This window comes from Olea europaea, chromosome 11 (genome assembly GCF_002742605.1).
Source record: "Olea europaea var. sylvestris chromosome 11, O_europaea_v1, whole genome shotgun sequence".
Taxonomy (NCBI): Eukaryota; Viridiplantae; Streptophyta; class Magnoliopsida; order Lamiales; family Oleaceae; genus Olea; species Olea europaea.
In genome coordinates, this window is record NC_036247.1 from 10459582 (window position 1) to 10482716 (window position 23135).

The 23135-nt window shown below is 40.0% G+C and overlaps 2 protein-coding genes across 3 annotated transcripts; one reads left to right on the forward strand and one right to left on the reverse strand.

Moving 5' to 3' along the window:
• The first annotated feature begins 15702 nt into the window (after positions 1–15702).
• Positions 15703–16935, forward strand: LOC111403341 (60S ribosomal protein L34-like). The gene is made up of 4 exons (XM_023031799.1): positions 15703–15904; positions 16042–16121; positions 16428–16537; positions 16638–16935. Exons 1-4 carry the CDS (start codon positions 15826–15828, stop codon positions 16729–16731), a joined length of 363 nt encoding a protein of 120 aa, XP_022887567.1. The 5' UTR covers positions 15703–15825; the 3' UTR covers positions 16732–16935.
• Positions 16936–17200: 265 nt separating this feature from the next.
• LOC111403342 lies at positions 17201–22286 on the reverse strand. 2 transcript variants are annotated; one of them, XM_023031801.1, is made up of 10 exons: positions 21857–22286; positions 21368–21459; positions 21016–21123; positions 20825–20907; positions 20518–20651; positions 19808–19857; positions 19598–19690; positions 18955–19046; positions 18218–18324; positions 17201–17445 (listed from the first exon to the last, which is right to left on the reverse strand). In XM_023031801.1, exons 1-10 carry the CDS (start codon positions 22064–22066, stop codon positions 17404–17406), a joined length of 1011 nt encoding a protein of 336 aa, XP_022887569.1. In that variant the 5' UTR covers positions 22067–22286; the 3' UTR covers positions 17201–17403. The 2 variants fall into 2 exon arrangements, with proteins under 2 accessions (XP_022887569.1, XP_022887568.1); XM_023031800.1 differs by having other exon boundaries at positions 21016–21168.
• Between the last annotated feature and the right edge of the window lie 849 nt (positions 22287–23135).

Here is a 23135-nt window from a genome sequence, read left to right on the forward strand (position 1 = left end):
TTTTTTGGATCTTTTGCTTTTGTTTTTATGTGGGTAAAAAGTCTATGTTTTCATTTCTACGAAAGCTTAAGAATGTGTATTTCGTAAAGAAAACTAAAAGGGTGTTCGAGAGTTATTTTTATGTAAAAATATATTTTTGAATAGTAAATTGATGAAAAATGTGTGATTAAAAGATAATAAAAAATTTTTTATTTACGTATAATATAATTTTAATAAAGAATGTGTGATGGAAAAGAAGAGAAAAAATATAATTAAAAAAAAATGGGTACCAAATGGGATCTAAGGTCGCAAAAATGCAAACGTAATAGGCCTAAAAGAAACAGACGAGGAAATGCATGGAAATTACAGCACAAGTGCCTTTTCCTTATTTTTTTAGCTTTGGTCAAACATGTTGCCTCAACTGGCATCTCTAATCTTTAGAAAATATAGGTTGAGTCCTCTCCAATTCTTCCAGGAATATAATATAAGGAAGATGTTACCTGTATAAACTTTTTTTACAAATCCCTTACTTACTACTCATAATAGGGGTGGGAGATCACAAACCGACATTTTTTAAATTCACGTGGAGTTCGCTAATTTTGTGAGAGTGAGTACATTATTTTGTCAACAACATTTTGTATAAATATATTTATCCATAATATAAGGAAGATGCTACATGTACAAACTTTGTCCCCCGGGACATATCCCAATGGTGCAAATGATAAGGGTGAGATGTACTCAACCTTACTGGTAGCCGCAGTGTAAGAGTTCGATTCTTGAAATATGGAATGAGACTCTTTGTGAGCACCAGTGTACATATAGCTCTTGTTTTCCTTGCCTGTTAAGGCACATCTCGCAATTAACCTCTCTCTTGATGCTCCAGGGACGAGGCGGTGGGGGATCTTTAAAGTTGGGGTTCAACCTTTTTTTTTACATGTACAAACTTTTTTTTTTTTTTTTTTAACAAACTCCTCACTCATTACTCACAATGGGGATGGGGACCACAAGACATTTTTTAAATTCACAGTTCTACTTCTCGTCCAAGGTTGGGGACAGCGGCCCAACCCTGAACAGGAGGCTTTTTTCTAAAGCCCAACTTCTATTTAGATGGTTTCATCTGTTAGACGGACCAGCTCATATGTATTGTTGTAGACCCAATCTATTTCTCCTAAACGTTCCTTTCAGATGTCATGGAACGACGTTCCATCATACCGAAAATTTTGACATTTTAACTAACTTTAGGATGGAAATCTTGCACCATGTGGGCAACAATAACTACAGGCTCAAATCAAAATACTTTTAGTTTAAAGGCTAAAGACTAATTTGCTATTGAGGCAATAAAATAGAGACCAATGGTGCAAAGAAGAAATTTGCAAATTTAATAATCTAATTGACAATGCCTATTTCAGGGTGTAAAATAACACACATCAAATAAAGTAGTAGATTGAAGATACACGGCGTTACTTAATAGAAACTAAGAATTGTATTCGTGTCATATCTGCCAATGTAACGTATCGAACGTGTCATAAAGCTTATATGTTTGATCGATATGATATTAATTGTAGAGTGCCCTGCTACGTTTGTTGAAGAATACATTGGTGAATAACATAGGGATTTGACAACTCAAGCCCTAATGGAATACCAGGAGATGCATCTTTCCTATGAATAAATAGTTTGGCAATTAGGACACTGTCTGAAATGGTTGTGGAACAATACCCTTCTATCTACCTGGTGGCGTTCGGCGTTCCCACTATTCCGTCAAGTATGTGTGACCTGAAAAATGAAGGCGTCCTCCCCCGTTTTATTTCCGGCATGAGAATTAGTTTTTAGACTTGGAAAAAATGCAATTGGAATTCAAATGGCTTAAAAGAGAGAGAGAGAGAGAGAGAGAGAGAGAGAGAGAGAGAGAGCCCTTTACCTGTGTCACATCCGGAGGTATTTATAGATATTGGGAGCTGGATAACCACTGGGCGGTTGTGGTGCCACGTGTCTCACATTGGCATTCCCACTATCCCCACGTTTTGAGTGAGGGGTCTTTAACTTCCCACGTAAAGGTTGTTCCCGTATTAATTGCCATGGAATTTAGTCAATTCACTAGAGATTTTATGGCTAAGTGTTTGGATAGACAATTTCATGCCCATTAAAGACTTCGCGTAGAGGTAGAGCAATCTCTAGGGGTAGTGGTAGAGCGCCCCGGGGGGGTCGACGACCTCGTGTAGTGATAGAGCGCCCCTTGGGGGTTGTGGTAGAGCGTCCCCTGGGAGTTGTGGTAGAGTTCCTTTGGGGGGTTGACGGCCTCGCGCAGTGGTAGAGTGCCCTCTGGGGGTTGTGGTAGACGCGCTTCTGGGGGGTCGACGGCCTCGCATAGTGGTAGAGCGCCCCTGGGGGTCGATGGCCGTGCATGGTGGTCGGGCACCACTTGGGGATAGTGGTAGAGCACCCTTTAAGGGTCGATGGCCTTGCATCAAAGTGTAGTGATCTATCTTGTTTGTCGTCGAGGGTGACTTCCTCTACCCTATCCCTTGTCGATGTTTTCGGCGAGGGGTAGCAATTTTCTCTATTTGGGTTGGTTTGAATTTTTTTTTTATTATCCTCGTGCTCTTCTACCTTGTGATCTTCACGGATTCTAACTTACATGTGTAGGGGCAGAGCTTGATCTTGAAGGGATCATGGATTCCATGCTCGACCAGGGGCAGGGGGATGAGGCGGATCCATCACCTATCCCTTCAAAGAGAAAGAGGGCGGCCGACCAAGGGGGGAAGTCTTGGGCGATCAACCAGAGAACTCCCAGCCTTCAGACAAGCCTCATGAGGTGGCTCCAGCTCCTAGGCTGGGTGCTTCCAGCCGTGCACGGTGTGAGCTCAAGGATTCACTTCCCAACTTCGGGTTTCCTCCCACTCGGGGCTATCATGAGATGGGGGTGCTCAAGTTTTTGGTGACGCCCACTCATTCTAGAACAATTGCAGGGCATAGTGCAGACGACATTGAAAGGGCTGCGGGTATTTATCTCCAGAGGGTGCGTTTTCAATTTCACATTTTCTTTTATGTTGGGTCTTTCCTTTTAAGCTTAGTTTTAACGCTTGACTTTTATTCTACCCCGTCATTTCTTAGGTGGTAGCCCTCCAGACCGGACTCCCTGAATCGAATCGCCAACTAGTCTCGAAGTTGAAGACTCTTACTGAAGAAAAGAAAAAGGAGGCTCATCACTACAAGAAAAAGATATCTTCCTTGAGGAAATCTCTGGAGACGTCGGATGCTCGAGCTCGCGAGCAAGAGACGAAGAACGACAACTTGCGTTTTGTTTTGGGTCGCACTCCGGAGGAGACGATTGAGAAGTATAAGGCCTCAACTGAGTATGCCAGAGATCTCGAGATATCTGTGGAGCAGTATAAGATGTCATCTGATTATGCTAAGGTCTTGAATTCATATAGAGGGAAGGCGATGGCAGCGTCTATCAAACTTTCCAAGGAGTGGATTATGGCCGAGCATCCTTCTATAGTCCCCTCTGGTCTAGATAAGTTTCTTGCGCAGCGCAAGGCGAAGGAGAGTAGAGCACAGTCATCCAAGTCACTTGGACGTTAATCACAAGGTGGTAGTGGGGATGTCTCCCCTTCGAGCTAAAGCATTTCTTAGTTGTTATTTTCTTTGCTAGCTTTTCTTTTTTTGTGTTTACTTTTGTTTAGTCTCATTATCTCCTACTTGTTCGGGGTGTGGGCAAGAATTTCTCATATGTATAAACACATTTTTCGTTCGCTATTATTAGTGTTGAGTGCATTGTTCCTTAACTTGTTGTCTCTCGTGTCGTCCTTCTTCATTTTCTTTTTCACTGTTTGATGGTGCAGGGGAGTGGCTGTTAGAGTTTAGTGGTCGCTGGCCCTAGCCAATTTTAGCCTTGTGTTACCCCGTGCCAAGCTGCGTTGGCTATGTCGACCGTCGGGAGAGGGGTCTAGCGGTTAAGGGCCTTAACCAATTTTTGGCTTGTTAAGGCTCTCCGCCTAGCCGCGTAGGCGATGTCGACTATCGAGAGAGGGGTCTAGCGGTTAAAGGCCTTAGTCAATTTTTGGCTTGTTAAGGCTCTCCGCCTAGTCACGTAGGCTATGTCGACTGTTTGGATTGGGGTCTAGCGGTTAAGGGCCTTAGCCAATTTTTGGCTTGTTAAGGCTCTCCACCTAGCTGCGTAGGCTATATCGACCGTCTGGAGAGGGGTCTAGCAGTTAAGGACCTTAGCCAATTTTTGTCTTGTTAAGGCTCTCCGCCTAGCCGTGTAGGCTATGTCGACCGTTGGGAGAGGGGTCTAGCGGTTAGGGCCTTAGCCAATTTTTGGCTTGTTAAGGCTCTCCGCCTAGTCACGTAGGTTATGTCGAACACTCTCTGCAGACAAGCCACGTGGTCAACGGACTTAATACTTTTTACCACCATATCGTCGACGTAGACTTCTATGACATTTCCAATCAATTCCTGGAAGACCCTATTCACCATTCTCTGGTAAGTTGCACCTGCATTCTTCAGGTCGAAAGGTATGGCAGTGTAACAGTAGGTTCCAGAATTTGTGATGAACGACGTCTTCTCCTGGTCGCACTCAGCCATAGAGATTTGATGATACCCCGAGAAAGCGTCTAGGAAGCTGAGCCTCTCGTGACCCGATGTGGCATCGACGAGGTAGTCTATCCGTGGAAGTGGGTATGAGTCCTTAGGACATGCTTTATTCAATCTGGTATAATCTACGCACATGCGTCACTTTCCATTTGACTTTTTTACTAGCATAATGTTGGCTAACCATTCGGGGTATCGTACCTCTCAGATGAAACCTGCTTTCAGTAGCTTTTCCACTTCCGCCCTTGCTATTTCTTGCATTTCGGGGGCAAGGTTCCTTTTCTTCTGCTTTACTGGTTTGGCTCCGGGTAGGACTCTGAGGCGATGCTAAGGGAGTGCTGGGCTGACCCCGGTGATATCACTTGGGGTCCATGCAAAGACGTCTAGGTTGTCTATCAAGCACCTCACCAGCTTTCCTTTTTTGTTAGAGTCCAACTCGGCCCTGATGCTGACCTCCCGGCCCTCCATTATGGAAATCTTTTTTATCATGTTAAGTGGCTCAATCTGTTCTCTCGGAGGTTCGACTTCTAACATCATGACTGATGGAGCTCTTCTAACTCATATACTGTCGATATAATATTTCCTGGATACTTGCTGATCTCCCCGTACACACCCGACTCCCTGCTGGTCAGGAATTTCAGGACCTGGTGATAGGTTGAGGGGATGGCCCCAGTTGCGTTGAGTAACGGCCGGCCGTAGATTGCATTATAGGCCACGGGGGTCTTAACGACCAAAAAGCTTGCCACAATTACCACAGTGGTTGGATATGTGCCCAACGTGATCGGGAGCTCCACAGTATCTTCTGGAATCACTGTGGCTCCTCCAAAGCCTTACAAGGAGGTGTTCACGATTTTTAACTTGTCAGGTGGGACCTTCAGGCCTAAAAAAGCATCCTAGGTGAGTACATTTGCGGCACTTCCCCCGTCGACCAATACTCTTTTGACGTCAAAATCAGCTGTGTCGCCTACTATTACTAGGGCATCATCATGGGGGTGCACCACGCCTACCAAGTCTTCCTCGCCAAAAGTGATGCTTTGGCTGAACCTTGCCTTCTTTTGAATGGAGTAGATCCCGAGAGAGTGCGCGTAGCTTTTCCTTACCGAGTTTGAATCTCCCCCTCATGCTAACCCTCCTGTAATCATGTTTATCACTCCGACCCTAAGTGGGGGACAATCCTCCATCTTTTGCTTCCCCCAGTTATCCTTCACATACTTGCCTAGGAGACCCCGCCTTAGGAGGCGATCGATCTCCTCCTTCAGTTGCAGGCACTCTTCAGTATCATGCCCGTGATCCTTGTGGAAATGACAATATCTGCCCTGGTTTCTTTTGCCCGCTGGCGTTACCATGGGTCTCAGCCATTCTAGCTCTTTCATGTCTCGTATTTCCATTAATAGTTTGGCACGGGGAGTGTCCAAAGGGGTGAACGCCCTGGACTCCTCTCGTTTGTGTCTGGCTGATCGGTCTTGGACGGCCTCTTTCACCATCTGCTCATTCCTTGGCCTATTTTTGTTGGTAGGTCTTAGCTCGTCCCCCACCTTGCGCTTGTGACTTTCTACTTCCCATCCCTCTCTGAGGTTCTTTTCGACCTTCTCCGCCTCCTCAGAGGTCGTGCATTGATTCTGGGGGGTTCTTAGAAAGTGACATCTTGAAAGCCCGATTTCGAGTTCCATTCATCAACACAGTCACCACCGCCGACATCAGAAGGTCCTTTATTCCAAGGGTCGCACGGCTAAATCTGGCCAGATATTCCTGCAGAGACTCATCTTTCTCCTAGACCACCTGCATCAATCCAATGGCTATCCTCCTCTTTCTCTTGCTACTCAAGAAGAAGGCTTGCATAGAGTCTCATCAGATCAATGAAGGTCCGCAGATGGTCAAGTGGATCTATGACCCCGTCGTAAGCCTTTATCATATGTTGCTTAAAGCCTTTAGATAAAGGGACCGCCATGATCTCGGGCACGAACGGGGTCCTCTTCTAGGGCCATCTGCCTGCGCTTGTCTTTTCTTTTAGAAATCACGTCATCAATTTTCTTCATTATGATCTCTTCCATTCTCCGCTCTAGATCTGCCAGGGGTGGGAAAGACTGCAAGACCGTCATCCCTGGAGCCCCCGAGCCTGCGATCACCGATTGGATGGCAGGCGGTATTTATATGTGCGCCTCCTGGGGTGGAGGTGGGGCCTCTGCCAAATGCGGTTGTGGTGCCATGTGTCCCACGTTGGCATTCTCACTACCCCCACGTTCTGAGTGAGGGGTCTTTAACTTCCCGTCTGGAGGTTGTTCCCGTATTAACCGCCATGGAACCTAGTCAATTCACTAGATGTTTTATGGCTAAGTGTTTGAATAGGCAATTTCATGCCCGTTGAAGACTTCGCGTAGAGGTAGAGCAATCTCTAGGAATAGTGGTAGAGCACCCTTGGGGGGGTCGACGGCCTCTCGTAGTGGTAGAGTGCCCCTTGGGGGTTGTGGTGGAGCGCCTTTGGGGGGGTCGACGGCCTCGCGTAGTGGTAAGAGTGCACTCTGGGAATTGTGGTAGAACGCCTCTAGGGGGGTCAACGGCCTCGCATAGTGGTAGAGCGCCTCTAGAGGTTGTGGTAGAGCGCCCCTGGGGGGGGTCAACGGCCTAGCGTAGTGGTAGAGCACCCCCTAGAGGTAGTGGTAGAATGCCCCTGGGGGTCGATGGCCGTGCATGGTAGTCGAGCACCACTTGGGGATAGTGGTAGAGCACCTTTTAAGGGTCGATGGCCTTGCATCGAAGTGCAGTGATTCATCTTGTTTGTCATCGAGGGTGACTTCCTCTACCAACCTATATCACTGTCCAATGCAGAGAAGTGATGGACGGAAATTCATTCAATATCAATGAAGCTAGCAGAAATCAAATTCATATTCTTGAACTGTAAATTGTTACAGTTCCACCATAAAAGTTCGACTGAAAACATATAATTTATTTTAAGTTATTTCTCCAACAAAGATATGGGTAAAAAATACTGTTTATCTCTCGTCCAAATATAGTACATAAAAAAAGAAGAATTTGACAAAACCTATCGTTATTTATAGCTCAAAAAGGTTGTTCAAGAAACGAGATTTCAATTGATTTTTGACTTTAGTAATGGCGTTGTGATCTATACCCTCGTAGATTTCAAAATTTTTACTATTGCATCCTTCACCGTCGGATTCCTCCAACGTAGGCTGCATAAAATCCCTGAAGATTATCATATCTGTAAATATACCCCTCTAATTTCAAAGTAAATAGATACCCAATTCAATCTTCAGTTTAATTAACAATCAGACTTATTTCAGCATTATCCAATACTGATTTTTCTGACATTAAAAATAAAATAAAATAAAAGGGTTAATTTCACAAACGGTCACTGAACTTATAGAAAAATTACAAAACAGTCACTGAAGTTTAAAACTTTCAGTAATAGTCACTTAAGTATTGAACGCTTTCAAAAATGGCCACTGAAATTTAAAAATTTTTGAGCTAATTTTGCGGCAATTTTTTGACCACTTCCGACCACCGATACCACCGAATTTTGATACCGATGGAAAGCCTACAATGTCCTCTTCAATTACAACAAAAAATCTCCTCCAAACTCCAAAGGATTCGGCCGGAATAAACCCACAAAATTGGCTACCCGAAAAGATAAAAATCTGCCCAAATTTTCAGATTTTCGGTAGGCTTTCGCGGCGATTTTTTGACAACTTCCGACCACCAAAATAGCCAAATTTTGATACCGTTGGAAAGCCCACAATGTCCTCTTTAATTAGCATCCAAAATCTCCCCAAAACTCCAAAGGATTCAGCCGAAATAAACTCACAAAGTTGGCATCCCAGATTTTTGCCTTTTTGGGATGTCGATTTTGCGGGTTTATTCCGGCCGAATCTTTTAGAGTTTGGGGGAGATTTTGGATGGTAATTGAAGAGGGCATTGTGGATTTTCCAACGGTATCAAAATCCGGAGGTCTTGGTGGTCGAAAGTCGCTGAAAAATTGCCGTAAAAGTCGTCCAAAAATCTAAAAACCTGGGCAAATTTTCAGATTTTTTGGGGCGAATTTTGCGGTGATTTTCAGGTTGAATTCCTCGGTGTTACAGAGAGATTTTGAGTGGTAATTGAAGAGGACGTTGTGGGCTTTCCAACGGTATCAAAATTCGATGGTATCAGTGGTTGGAAGTAACCGAAAAATTGCCACAAATGTAACCAAAAAAAGTTTTTTTCAACTTCAGTGATCGTTTTTTAAAGCGTCCCAATACTTAAGTGACCGCTATTAAAAATTTTAAAATTCAGTGACCGTTTTATAATTTTTCTTTAAGTTCAGTGACTGTTTGTGAAATTAACCCTAAAATAAAATAAAAACGAATGCATGGGCTTCACATGCATAAGTCATATAAACAGAATAATTTTAATACTCTCTTGCTCAAAATATTCACCCCTTTTCATTTACCAATTATCAACAAAATAAAATTCTAAAAGAACTATAAAGACATAAATTATAGAAAAAAAAAATATTGAAGGAATCAGAAATAGGATGTCAATCACCACATTGCATCTACAGGCTGCATTCTCTTTACTAATTTATATGTTCTTTAGCATTCCAACACCTTCAAACACTAAACAAAGCCAGCTTATCTTCAATAACTCAATTGCTTTATTCCAATTTCCTATTTTATTGGGACTTGCCACCTTGGAAGTAAAACCTTTAAGTGAGAATTAAAAAGAATGTTATAACACATTAAAAATTTCAAATCTTGAGCAGGGGAATCTAATGAAGGTTATTCAACTGAATTCATTTGAAAACTCGCCTTAGTTGATCATTTCTATCTATTATATATAGGAAAATTGATACAAAAATTACAAATAAAGACATTAGTATCGCAGTTCAAAATTAAAACGCCCCCATAAAAAAATTGTTTTGCAATCTGAAATAAAGCCTTGACTTTAGGCCCAACTTCAATCAATCCAAGCAAACGAGAAGCGATCTTGGACAGAATAAAAAATAAAAAAAATAAAAAAAAAATTGACGGAATTTAATCTAATAATAAGGGGGGAAAAAGGTGTAAGAGATGCATAACTTCAGGGCCTAAAAAGTGAAGAGGAGAAGTGAAACAGAATCTCGAATTGGAATCTGTTGAAATAGCTGGAATCTCTTTAACGTGGCCTTTTCCAGTTGTCATATATATTATTCATCACTAGGGGTTCATTTGATTGTAAAGATGAAATTTGGGTGAAAAAAAAATGAATTTTAGGAATTGAATTGCATAGAAATTGATTTCCTGAAAATTGTCAATTAATAGCCTTTGATTGGTGTTGACCTCGAAAATTGGACCTTCCACGTGGCCAATCGATAGCTACTCCACATATTCCTCCTTGCGCACAATCAACGCACGGTCAGACGCACACGATCAGGACCAGCGTGGGTGGCGGCGGCCGTATACACTCCGACGGTCAAGTCAGGTTCGGGTGGTCGGAACAGTACCTAGAGGTTGTGTCAAAAACACTAACGGGGAGGAAAAAATATATAAACTTGCTATAGAGTGCTATGTAGTAAGAGTTCCATTACTTTCGCCTCTTCCCAAATCTTGGGTATTTATAGATGGGATGAAACATTGAATGTGGGACACGTGTATACATCTGACGGTATGAGGCGTCCGCTCATAGGCGTCAATCAGTCGCTTCTGTAGAGTGGGCTGACAGTTTGTTTCTCCTGAGTTAAGTTGATATAAAGTTGATAAGTCACATCAACTGATCTCATGGAGACGTCAAATCAATTTAAACCTTAGGGGCGAGGATCTTGGCAAAAATCCCTTTCTGAAATTGGCGGCGGATCTTCTGACAGAGATCCACTTCGCCTCGGCCTCAAGGGCGAGGGCGCTTCGGTCAGTTCAGCAGGATCACCTATGTTTCGCAATGTGCTATCAGGTCGTTAACATTGGTGAGATCATTTCGAAAACACTTCGGATGGGTATCTATCAGGTCGGAATGTGTGGTGGTGGACATTCCGAAGTGGTTCAGATAGGGGCGTAACAGTGGTCCCCCAAGTCCAGGTATGAATATTTATATCATTGGTAGACTTGCTTTCCTGACCGAATGTGCATGCCTCAGTACTGGGGATCGCGACTCGTGGGAGCTTGTGGGTCGATCTTTTGCAGTAACCGAAGCCATGATCTTAGGCAGATGCGCCAAAACTTCGTTATTGCGTAAGGGAAACAATAACCGATGTGAGATCGAAGCGCTGCAAGACTGGACGATTAGTAGGAAAAAAGGTCAACGCGATGACCGAGGCAATAACCCACAAAGGACTCACGTCAGGTGTGCCTAAGTTTTGTAAAATTGAGTGAGGAGCTCATCTGCTATCGGTGCGCTGACCCACGGGGGACGACGCGTTGGGAGATGGCTAAAACTTTGTAAAGTTTAGGAGGGAACGCAGCGGCCGAGGCGATGACCCACAGAGGACTTCGCGTCAGGTGTGTCTAAGCTTTGTAAAGTTGAGTGAGGAGCTCATCTGCCACCGGTGCGCTAACTCACGGAGGACGACGGGTTGGGAGATAGCTGAAACTTTGTAAAGCTTAGGAGTGAACGCAGCAGTCGAGGCGATGACCCACAGGGGACTTCACGTCAGGTGCGTCTAAACTTTGTAAAGTTGAGTGAGGAGTTCGATCCGAGGCGATTCAGACGTCAAATGATCTGACAATTGTTGCGTATTTTCAAGGTGGCAGTTGGGTGTCATGCCCATACAGTTGATGGAAAGTGCAAAACCTTGCTCCTTCCAAGGGCCTGTTTGATCGTTTCTTCTTCTTTTTCTTGCTATCGATTCTTCTGGATGGCCCTGCTTTGCCAGGAGCATTTTCATATGCCAATATTAGCACTGCATTTAGTGTGGCAGAAGCCAGTGCCTGTCCGGAGGTGAGAGCTATTGTGTGACATGCCTGAGTCCATTGCTGAGTAACAAGGTGTGCTGCGGGTCCTCGACCTACCTACCTCTGAGGCGGAGTGAGTCCCTGCGTGGCATGGTTTCGGTGATCAATCATTTCTTCACTCACAATTTCCACTCTCATCATTTCCACCAGTTCGTCATAGGTGGAGGGATTCTTGCTGCGTACGTCCCTCCAGAACAAAGTATTCATGTCGAGCCCGCCTTTCAGGGCTGAAAGGACTTCTCTGTCAGTGACCTGTTCACAGTAGGTGATTTCGTCTGTAAACCTGGCGAGATAGCTTTTCAGCGTCTCCCCAAGGGTCTGCCTCATATCTTGCAGGCGTTGCACTGGTGCCTCTCCTTTTCTGCGTGAGAGGTATTGGTTCAAAAATGCTTTCTTCAAAGCTGACCAACTTCTAATGCTTAGGGGAGGAAGCCTGCTGTACCACATTTCGACGGCTCCGCCTAGTGTTAAATGGAAGGCTCTGCATTTCAAAGCGGGCGAGACTCCCCTTAGGCTCATTTGTGTCATGTACTTGGTGAGGTGCTTCTCTGGGTCTCCCTTTCCTTCATACTTGGGGATCTTAGGGGGCATGAAATTTGCTGGCATTGGGAAGCTTCAGATCTCCCTTGAGAAATGGAGGTTATCATCATCATCATCGTCAATCTCATAAGATCGACAGGGCCTATCTGACCCTTCATCATCTTGAATGTTCTGGGGAGGTGGAGGTGCCCCTCCTCGACTCCCCCCAATCAGCTAGGTTCCTCCTGTCTCTCCTATTTTTAGGAGGGTGAGGGGCCTGTTCTTGTTCCTGATCCGGTTGAACTGATATTCTCACTGGGCGGACCCTATTGCTAGGATCCTTCCCTATCCGGTCGAAGATGCTTACGGATCTCTGTTCTTCATATTCTTGAGGGAAGTTATCCCCCAAGTGGGGTTCTGATGGCTGGCTCCCTTACACATAAGATGTGGCCTCGACGCCCACTTCTCTTTCGAGGGGACGTTCTCTGTGCTGACTGGTATGGCCTCGAGAACGAGATACTGGGACTTCCTGCACTAGATAAGATCATTGGGGCATTTGAGAGCCCGGGTTGACCTCGGGCTTGCATGAGGAGTTCATGCATTGCCATATTCTAAGCTGCGATATCTCTCATACCCACAGCTATTTGAGCCATTCCTTTAGTGAGCATGGCTGTTCTTCCACCTCGGCGACGCCGGTGATGGGGTCTCTGATGAGTAACATTGTTATGGAGCACCTCTTCTTCAGAGGCCTCTCTCATGAGGTTGTCGTCTTCATGGCTATAGCTCATCCTATCTCTTTTTTCAAGGGTAGTGAGAATTTGGATTGTAACTTGACTGTGTTCTTTTTCAAGAACGTGCCCTTTTCAGGGTTAGTCGCTAGTTTTCCGGTAACTTCTCCGGTGGAGAATGTAGAACTTTGAACGGAAAGTGTTTCCCACAGACGGTGCCAATCTATTGACCTCGAAAATTAGACCTTCCACGTGACCAACCGATAGCTACTCCACATATTCCTCCCTAAGCACAATCAACGCACGATTAGACGCATACGGCCGAGACCAGCGGGGGTAGTGGCGGCCGTATACACTCCGACGGTCAAGTCATGTTCAGGTGGTCGGAACAGTACCTAGAGGTTGTGTCAAAAACACTAAAGGAGAGGAAATAATATATAAACTTGCTATAGAGTGCTATGTAGTAAGAGTTTTATTACATTCACCTTTTGTCAAACATTGGGTATTTATAGGTGGGATGAACCGTTGAATGTGGGACACATGTATACATCTGACGGTATGAGGTGTCTGCTCATAGGCATCAATCAGCCGCATCTGTAGAGTGGGCAGACAATTTGTTTCTCCTGAGTTGAGTTGACATAAAGTTGATAAGTCATAACAACTAATCTCATGGAGACGTCAAATCAATTTAAACCTTAGGTGCAAAGAGGATCTTGGCAAAAATCCCTTTCTGAAATTGGCGGCGGATCTTCTGACATAGGTCCACTTCGCCCCAGCCTCAAGGGCAAGGGCGCTTCGGTCAGTTCAGTAGGATCGTCTCGCAGTGTGCTATCAGGTCGTTAACATTGGTGAGATCACTTCGAAAACACTTCGGATGTGTATTTATCAGATCGGAATGTGTGGTGGTGGGCATTTCGAGGCGGTTCAGATAGGGGCGTAACAATTGATATAATTTTCCACCTGAAAAATGTTGAAATTAAAGTGTCTTTTGGTGTTCGTTTGACTTTATTTTTCATCAAAATTGTCAATTTAAGGGATATCTACTTTTACAATTGTTTCTAGAATTTGTTTCCTTTGCAAAAAAATAAAAATAAAAATAAAAATAATCTATATTTTGGTGTTTGTTTGCTTTGTTTTACATAGAAATTGTCAATTTAAGGGATTTTCTCTTTCACAATTGTTCCTAGAATTTGTTCACATTGCCAAAAAAAATAAAATAATAATAAATAAATAAATAAATTTGCTTGGAAAACAAAATGACACCAAAACCATAAGAATTTCAATTACACCAAAACAAGGAAAAATAGATCACATGCCGTAACCCTGAAAAATGAATTGCCAAGAAAATATTGGCTATCAAACAAGCCATTAGTCTAAAAATGATTGAATATTTTCCATCTTCCATGGAATTGAAGTGCTATCAGACATAGCCTAATAAATTATCAGTATCACTGTATCATTCAAACATAGAACTATGGATAAAGAGAAGTCCTTTTGCCTCCCCATACATATTTTAATTTTCTGGGAGCTTTTACATGTGTTTTTGTAGATACAGTGTTTTGAGTTTATCTCTCTACATCCCTCTCCCTTCTCTCTTCTTTTTAATATAAACTACTGGATCGCCGTTGGAGACAATACCACATTGAAGACGACAAGGTGACTGCAGCGTGACACCAGCATTCGATGATCACCTTTGTTATTTCGATGCTTTTGTGCCTTCGACTGTAGCACAACCACAACATTCGATGAACTTATTTGTTCGAAGATCACCTTTGTGCCTTCGAATCTGAGTGTTATAGTGGCATGAAGAGAGACATATACATGGGGTATATATCCATCTATGTTGAATTGCCGATACAGAAATGATAAAATCCAATGTGATTGAATCAAATACGGGTTTTCGATAATGAAGAAATCAAAGAAGGGAAAATAGATTTTTTTTTTCAAGATAATAATCAGTATCTAATGAATTCAAGGGTTCCAATATAAGTATAATGAAAGAAAAAAGGAATGACATGACAATGAAATCCTAATCTCAAAACAAAGGGAAGGGGGATATGGCAAAATTGATAGATGCTACCGACTTAATTGGATTGAACATTGGTATGGGAACTTACTAAGTGGTAACTTTCAAATTCAGAAAAACCCCGAAATTAATAAAAGTGGGCAATCCTGAGTCAAATCCTGTTTTCCCAAAACAAAGGTTCAGAAAGAAAAAGGAATAAGTGCAGAGACTCAATGGATGGCGATCTAAGTGATGGATTGACTTTGGAGGTGGTGGCGGCGATTGTGATGGTGTGGTGCATCGATCTACATTTAGGGGGAGAGGGTTGGGTTTTTGGATCTGGCAACGATTTTTGTTGGAAGTACAATCGAAGGTGTTGACATGGTGATAGCGGATGGTTGTGGTGCTGGCAAGGGTGGTTGCAAGTGGTGATAGTGTTGATGGCAATGAACTAATTATTTGGTTATATGTGACCAAGTATTAAATTGTGATCTTAAAATTTGATAACTTGTGACTAAAATATAATTTATGATTGAATAATAAATTGTGAGTAGTAATTTTTTGATTTTTTTGACTAATGAAATAAATTGTGACTTATATAAAATTTTTGATTTATGACTATGAAATAATCTGTGACCTACAAATTTTTTATCTGTGATCTCGAAATAATCTATGATCAATAAAACAATTGTAACATATAATTATGTATATATGACCATTAATTGTATATTTGTGATATTAGTAAATTTAATTAATTAGTTAATACTTGAGTTTTGCATTTTGAAACTTGTCACTTAAAAATTGAGTTGGTCATGCTTAACCCGGACTTTTGAAGTTTTCACGAAATGAAATTTGAAGGAAAGTGTGGTTAGAAAAAGGGAAAAAAAATTAAACAAAAAGAACCAAAGAAATTATAAGCTTTAGACGAATCACAGCCGTATATATTGACAAGTAGAACTTTAACCGCACGATCTAGGGCGACAAACATATAATCCTCGTCCATAATCTCTTCAACACCTGTACCGCCCCAGAGCACAGAGCAATATCCGGAACCGGGTAACACGGCAACCCAGAAAAGCGGAAAATGGTTCAACGGCTGACATACAGGAAACGGCATAGCTATGCCACCAAATCCAATCAGCATCGGATCGTCAAAACCCCCGGTAAAATACCTTTTGTATATTGAATTTTTGAAATATTTATTTTTGGTTTCATTTTTTTTTTTTAATCTTTTTCTTTATGATTTGATTTTTCATATGTTTATTGTATATTTTTTTTTAAATTGTGTGTGTTCAATTAGGAGGGAAGTTAGTGTACCAGAGCACTAAGAAGAGAGCTAGTGGCCCTAAATGCCCTGTTACTGGCAAGAGAATCCAAGGGGTATGCCTTTTTATTTGCTTTTTACGTCCCAATGTGATTAATGAAAATTGAAATAAATGTTTTTCACGATTAAGTTGTTAATCTTATGCATTTATTTAGTGCTCAAAAAATATTTCTTGCGGAAAAATTGATATTTTTATTTTATCGATCTTATCAATAGCATTGGATTTTCGCCCTCAATAATTAATGACTTCTCCACAATGCGCAGTACTACATACTAATATTAGGATTTAAGTGTTTGAATGACAAGGTTACTGCCATGTAGAAAAATAATTTTTAACTTTTTCCTGCTTTATATATTTGCAGATACCTCATTTGAGACCTGCTCAGTACAAGAGGTCTAGATTGTCCCGAAATCGGAGGACTGTGAACCGTGCATATGGTGGAGTGTTGTCCAGTGGTGCTGTAAGGGAAAGGTAGGTTTCTCTGTGCATACAGATACTGACCATTTACTCAAATATGCCTTATAGATTCTTTCTTGAAGTTTTTTGACAGTCTTTCTGCTGGGTTTTGTAGAATTATTAGAGCTTTCTTGGTTGAAGAGCAAAAGATTGTGAAGAAGGTTTTGAAGATTCAAAAGGCCAAGGAAAAGCTGGCTACCAAGAGCTGAGTTCTGATATAATTTTGGTCCTTGATACATACAACTAGTTGAGGAATCACTGAAATGTAATTTTGAGGTTTTCAAGCTAGGTATCTTTATTTTTATGGAATTCTTGGAAATGTTACTTTTGTTTTCATTGTTCTACTAAATGTTGGGAGCTTTTGTTTCTGGCGATTTTTTATGATTTTGAAATTCATTTTGGATTTGCTTCGATGTAATTCTCAGTGAGTTTTTGAGTTACTATGATATCGTACAATTTTCTACGTGAAATATGGTGGTTGGTTGATGTTCAATTGACCCAAGGGGGCGTCACCCAGTTTGGCTCCCATTGATTCAGATTTCAGGGTCCAATCTACACTGGTTAAGGTTAATAAATTCGTTTACAAATGAATATAACCTTAACCGCTCTATTAGTGCAAATGGTCAACCGCTGTTGGTAAACAAGATGTCACATTAAGGTAAAGAAAAGCACAGCTAGTTTAAAGAAAGATGCTGTTGTATCAAATAAAAATCGAACATTTTTCATTCTCTCAAAAATTTGAAGAGTAAAATCATGGCCATAAATTTACAGTACGTGAAATTCATCTAGTAAATGTTATAAACGGGCAGATAAATCTCAACGAAGATTGACAAGCAGCCATGCATGCTACCTTCTAAGAGACAGAGAGAGACCCAACTCTATCAAGATGCTTGTAGCAATTCCTTGATATCATATCCTCGGAGCTACAAACAAACAGCCGGGACAAACATTCTTAGTGCAGTTATTCAACAACTTAATATTAAAATTCAATGAAAATAAATAGAATAAAGCAAGACTGAAACTCTTCATGACCCTCAAATACCAAAAAATAAATAAACAAATAAAATAAAAATAAAAGAAAAAGGTTCACTTCTCCCTCTTTAATTGCTCTAAGCTCTGTAGCACAGACACTCTAATCAGGATAGCGTATCCGTGTCCAACACGCGTCGAACACATGTCAATACTGACACTCTTCAGACACTCTATAATAATCATTTTTCTTTCTTACGATAACTAGTATATATTTTTAACTCAAAGTTATTTGTAAATAAAAAATAAGTATGCATATTTAAAAGATTTCAACAAAAAAAAATTAATAATAAATATAAAACTAAATTTAAACTACAAAAATGAAGAATTTTAAAGAATTTAATGAACGTGTCAATGACGTGACGTGTCGTGTCGGTATTTTTTTGAAAAATCACGAGTCAACGTATCCAATGCGTATCGTGTTGGACACACGTGTCTGTAACGGTGCATTATTGGCTCTAAGTTTGTGCATTGTGATATTCTATAGTGACACAAGTAGAAGAATGCCTTAAAAAAAAAGACTTTATGCATATAATTTTTTTCAGTATTAGGTTATAATAAAAATGCATAATTCTGTGCTTTGATATGATGGAGCATAATTACCAAATAATGAGCTGGGTATTTAGAGCACTGTGGAAAACTTAAAACTTGTGGACAAAGAATTACCTGAAGGAAGGTGAGAAGCAGGATAACTCCCGAGTTCCAAAAGGCATGAATTGTGATTGGGGTGAGAAGGTTGCGGGTATGAGCATATGATAATCCCAAAGCAGTGCCTGAAAAAGCATAATATTCAAGGAATTCAGATTTAGAGGGTGTTTGGTAGGAATTTTTATGTGAAAATGAATTTTTGAATAGTAAATTGATGGAAAATGTGTGGTTGAAAAATAAGAAAAAGTTCTTGATTTACGTGTAATATTATTTTAATAAAGAATGTGTGGTTGAAAAGAAGAGAGAGAAAAATGCATTTTGATAAAAATGGGTGCCAAACAGGGCCTTAAGATAAATCCCGTTCTTCTTTATTAAACCACAAAACTAGTTATTTGCAGTGCAAGAACACTTCTATTTGACTTCATAAAGGGAAAATTTTATGCTGTCCTGATTTCTTGAAAACAGCCCAAGCAATCAAAACATCGACTATGAGCGTGATAGACATATAATTCAGTATATTCATCACGCTAAATAAATATGTCAAAAAGATAAGGGACTTTTATTTAGAGGTTGCCTTCTGTACCAAATCACATCAAATAAAAAATGAATGAGATGCCGAGTTAGGAATTCGTTATTGAAACCTCTGCCAAATTGAGAAACAAAAAATTTCTCTCCATAGTTTATGAAATTCCATTTATTTTTAGTTGCTTTTAGTTCGTTTATTCTCTGAATAAACTTGTGGGCATTAATCATACCAAGAACAAACAGCTGAGGAAATTCTTCAGGAGTGAAATGTGCAACTGCAAAAACAGCAGCACTGATAAGCACAGCAATTGGCGTTGGCAACCTGCAGAGAAAGCTAGAACTAATCACTCTTCGACACACTTATACGCACACTTCCATTGAAGGATAAAACAATTGCAAATTGCAAATCAGAAAATTTTCCTCCATGAACCATTTAACATGCGAAAACAATAAGCTCACTTATATTTAGTCATTAAAACAAAGCTGCCATTTTAGCCTTCTCGTTCAGTCATCAAACTCCAGAACGAGGTGTGGAGAATGTTTGGCTATGTTTAAATTGAAGTAAAAGGTCCAAATATGCTTGAGTAACTTACGTTTTTCTTTCTTTCAAAAGTCAGAGAAAGGTGGAATCATAAACCAGACTTTAGACATCATTTTTCTAATCCTGGATGCTTAAGCTTTTGATTCTCAGTTACATGCATCTAACTTCTTTTATCTTTTAAGTATAACTGATTAAGAGGACGAAATTTTGATTTAACTATACACCACTATATGCTTTACACTTTTTCTACTCTTTTAACAATATATTCATGACACTGATTTATAATTGCATAACCTATAAAAAGAAAACAACTTTGAAATGAGAAATTATACCACTTCGTTAGAGACACCATAAAAAAACCTCTGAACACAGTCTCCTCAAGAATAGGTGCTAGGACACCCGTGATGCCTACCAAGCAGGCAGTGCTACATTTAAAATGTAAAGAATTAGTTCCTGTTTTATCCAAAATTATATAAGGATTAAAGAAAAACCCAATCTTCGTAAATACGTGAGAAAATTTGAAGACTTCTGTCAGAAGTTACCTGATACCTGAAGATCCAATCAATGGAAGAAGGCGGACAAGAGCATCAGTCTGAACAGAATTCAAGGAGATTATTAACACTATACATTAGGAAAATGAAAATGCTGTGCATACTGCATAACTATAATCATCAGTGAAACTGGATATCATCAATGTCATTTCTTTTTCTTGAGAAGATGGGGGAAAAATCTAAAGGATAAAAAATAAGTTTCGGTTCTATAAGATGTTAACCTACACTTGCTCATGACACTCACTTGAAATGAATTCGGCTGGAGAAAATGAATCATGTTCTAATTTTAAGCTTTTAGCCATAGTTGAACGTAAAGAAACTCTGTCAAAGCATTTATAATTAACTTTTCCATGTGAAAAGAAAATATAAGGGCTTAGACTACTCTTTTAATTAGGTAAACCCTTTAAGATGGAACCTCAAGAAAAGATGATATTAGAGCCCATTAAGCTCAAATGAGCAACTAGATCCAACTAAGATTCCAACAAGCACATGGATTCTAAAAGATTGGTGTTCACAAATGAGCCACCATCTTGCCTATTTCACATCGAATAAATACGACATAAATATACTACATATAGGGCCTTGATTACTCCACTTAAAAATGTTGACCAAGTCTTAATAAAAGAAATACATGGTTCATACTCCTTATGTTAATCAAAAGGCACAAAAAGAGTTGGCAGAAATAGATATTAAATCCTAACCTCTCGGTGTGGGGCCTCACCATTGACAAAAGACATCACAACACCTGTCAGGGCGATAGCACCTAGAGCTCCACCTAGACCAATCCCAGCCCATAACAACCACCCTTTCCGAAAATTGAAAGGTTCCTTCAAATCTAAAACACAAATTGGTTATACACATGATTTCAACTTTTTTCTCTCAAATGTTAGATAAGAAAAAAAATAAAAATAAAAATGTAACAATTTCATGGACCAGAAAAGGCCTAATGAACCATCTATCCATAATAAATTGCTCTTATAAACTTGATTGAGTAATCATGTTCATCACCATATCGATAAATATCATCAGGAAGTGGAGAGAATGACTTTGTGAGACTGTATAGAACACCAAGCACCACTGCAGTTGCAATGCTACAAGACAATAGAGTAAATAAAGTTAGATGCAAGAGTGCAAATCAAAATAAGAACTTGTCAAAGAAAAGAAAGAAACTGAAGTTGAAGTGTGAAAACTTCTCATACGATTGATCCACAAACAGAATTTCTGCCTTTTCATCTAAACTTAATTCTTCAATTTTAAGTCCAGCATATGGTATTGCTGCCGCCTCAATCAGTCCTGTCAAAACAAAACTGCCTGAGTAATGATCAGTTTTCGTTGATGTCAATACTCCGTTCCTAATATTAAGAAAGAAGTCAACAACTAAAGTAACACTCCGATGACTCCATCCATAAGAGATTGGTAACTAAGAATATTTTATTTAAATTACAAGAAAAGAAAGAACCTACTCTTATCATATCTTGCATCATAAACCAAATGGATTCTATTTTTATATACAGGATCAAATATTGAGTCGAACTAGTGTTGGAAATGCACCTCAATCCGCATGCAAGTGATGTTAAAGAAATTGTTTGCCAATTCCACGGCACATCCCATCGTTTCAATATTCGCCAATTTAGCCCAGCTTCCTGTAGAAACACCATTTCAGTAAATCAGTTCTTAACCCTATTAGAACTAATTATGTTTCAAAATAAAAGAAACAACTATCAAGAACCCTTAATTCAGATATTTCCAGCTTTCCTTTAGAAACCCATTTCAAATTTTCCTTCTTTTCGAATGGACGTAGAACCCATTTAAGACTGCTAATAATTCCAGCAAAAAAATGCGTTTTTTCAACAGTCTCCATCTTATTACCAATAATTCTTTTTCCTCCAAGTGAAATTTTTTCTCCTTTACTACTGGATAAAGATCAATATAAAGCTAAAACTTTCATCTGTGCAGATAGCAAATATAATAAAAAGATAAAATCGTCCCCCCCCCCCCGGGAAAGGCGTAGTTTCTAATGGATAAAAGCATAGAGCTTACTTTTTTATCAGATTCTTGGCTAGAATTGTTCTTATAACAGCATACAGTACATAATCTTCTGGTGGGTGCAACTTGAAGCTTGAGAACAGGGATTAATGGCGAAAATGGGAGGATTTGAGGTATTCGATATGGGGTTTTAGTGTGTGAATAGAATTTGGGCGAAAGAGAGAGAATTGAAATTGAAGATTGAACAATTGATGTATACACCATTGTTACAAGTTTGTATGTTTTCGCAGCTAAGGTTTGAGATAGTGGGATTCAGGCAAAAGATGCAGTCTTGGTGGTTGAAACTGTAGAGGCAGCCAGGCCAGGCAGGTGTTCTCTTTATCCTGGAATCAGAGAATACTTTTATAGTGCGGATAAAAATGATGAGATGCTAATTTTTGTTATAAACTAAAAAGAAAAGAAAAAATAGAGAAGCCAAAGGAACTTTTATTTTATTAAGAACCAAAATACGAGTTGCAATTAGAATGAGATAAACTCTCTCAACTGGATAAGACTTATACATGTATAATGATATCATCGATATTTATCTAATAGTTTTTCAACAATTTTGACATTTTTCTTTTTTGAGTTTTTATTTTTTAAATGTTTTGTTAATTTCCTTTTCTTTTTGGACATCCATAAAAAAAGTCTTGTCTATTCTACTTATTCGTCGATCTAGGGTAAAGTTGGTATGAGTGATTTAAATTTTAGGGATCGAAATTTTCTTCGTTGACAGCATTTTTTACATGATTTCTATTTGATCATACAAAATCAATGACCCATATATGTTGTTCTCATTCTTTTTGTTCGATGTCCGATGATGCGTCTAGAAACTACATATCCATGAGTAAATTGAATTGTAATAAGTTGTTATACAAAGAAAACACTTATAAAAAATAAAATCATAATCCTACTATTGAATTTGTAAAAGACGACACTGAGGCAGAAATTTTATTTATTAATTGAAGTTGAAAAACGTCTATTATTCATAATTTAACAAAAATGTCCAAAACTTTCTGATAATATACAGAATATCCCTAAAAGTTTCCAACAAGAGATCCTTTGACGTGATTAATTGTATGGCTCTCGAGAGAAATGAGTGACGAGACATTATCCCTCCTATATGTCCTATAAACCTTAGTCAATAGCCTAGGTTTTGCCTAACCCACTTGCTCAAAAATAGATTATGCTACTTGTATATAAAAATTCGCTGACTTTCTATTTTCTCAAACTACATTGCCAACCACGAGAGATTGACCTCAGCTTGCAAATTTCCCTCTATTCGATTTCAAAC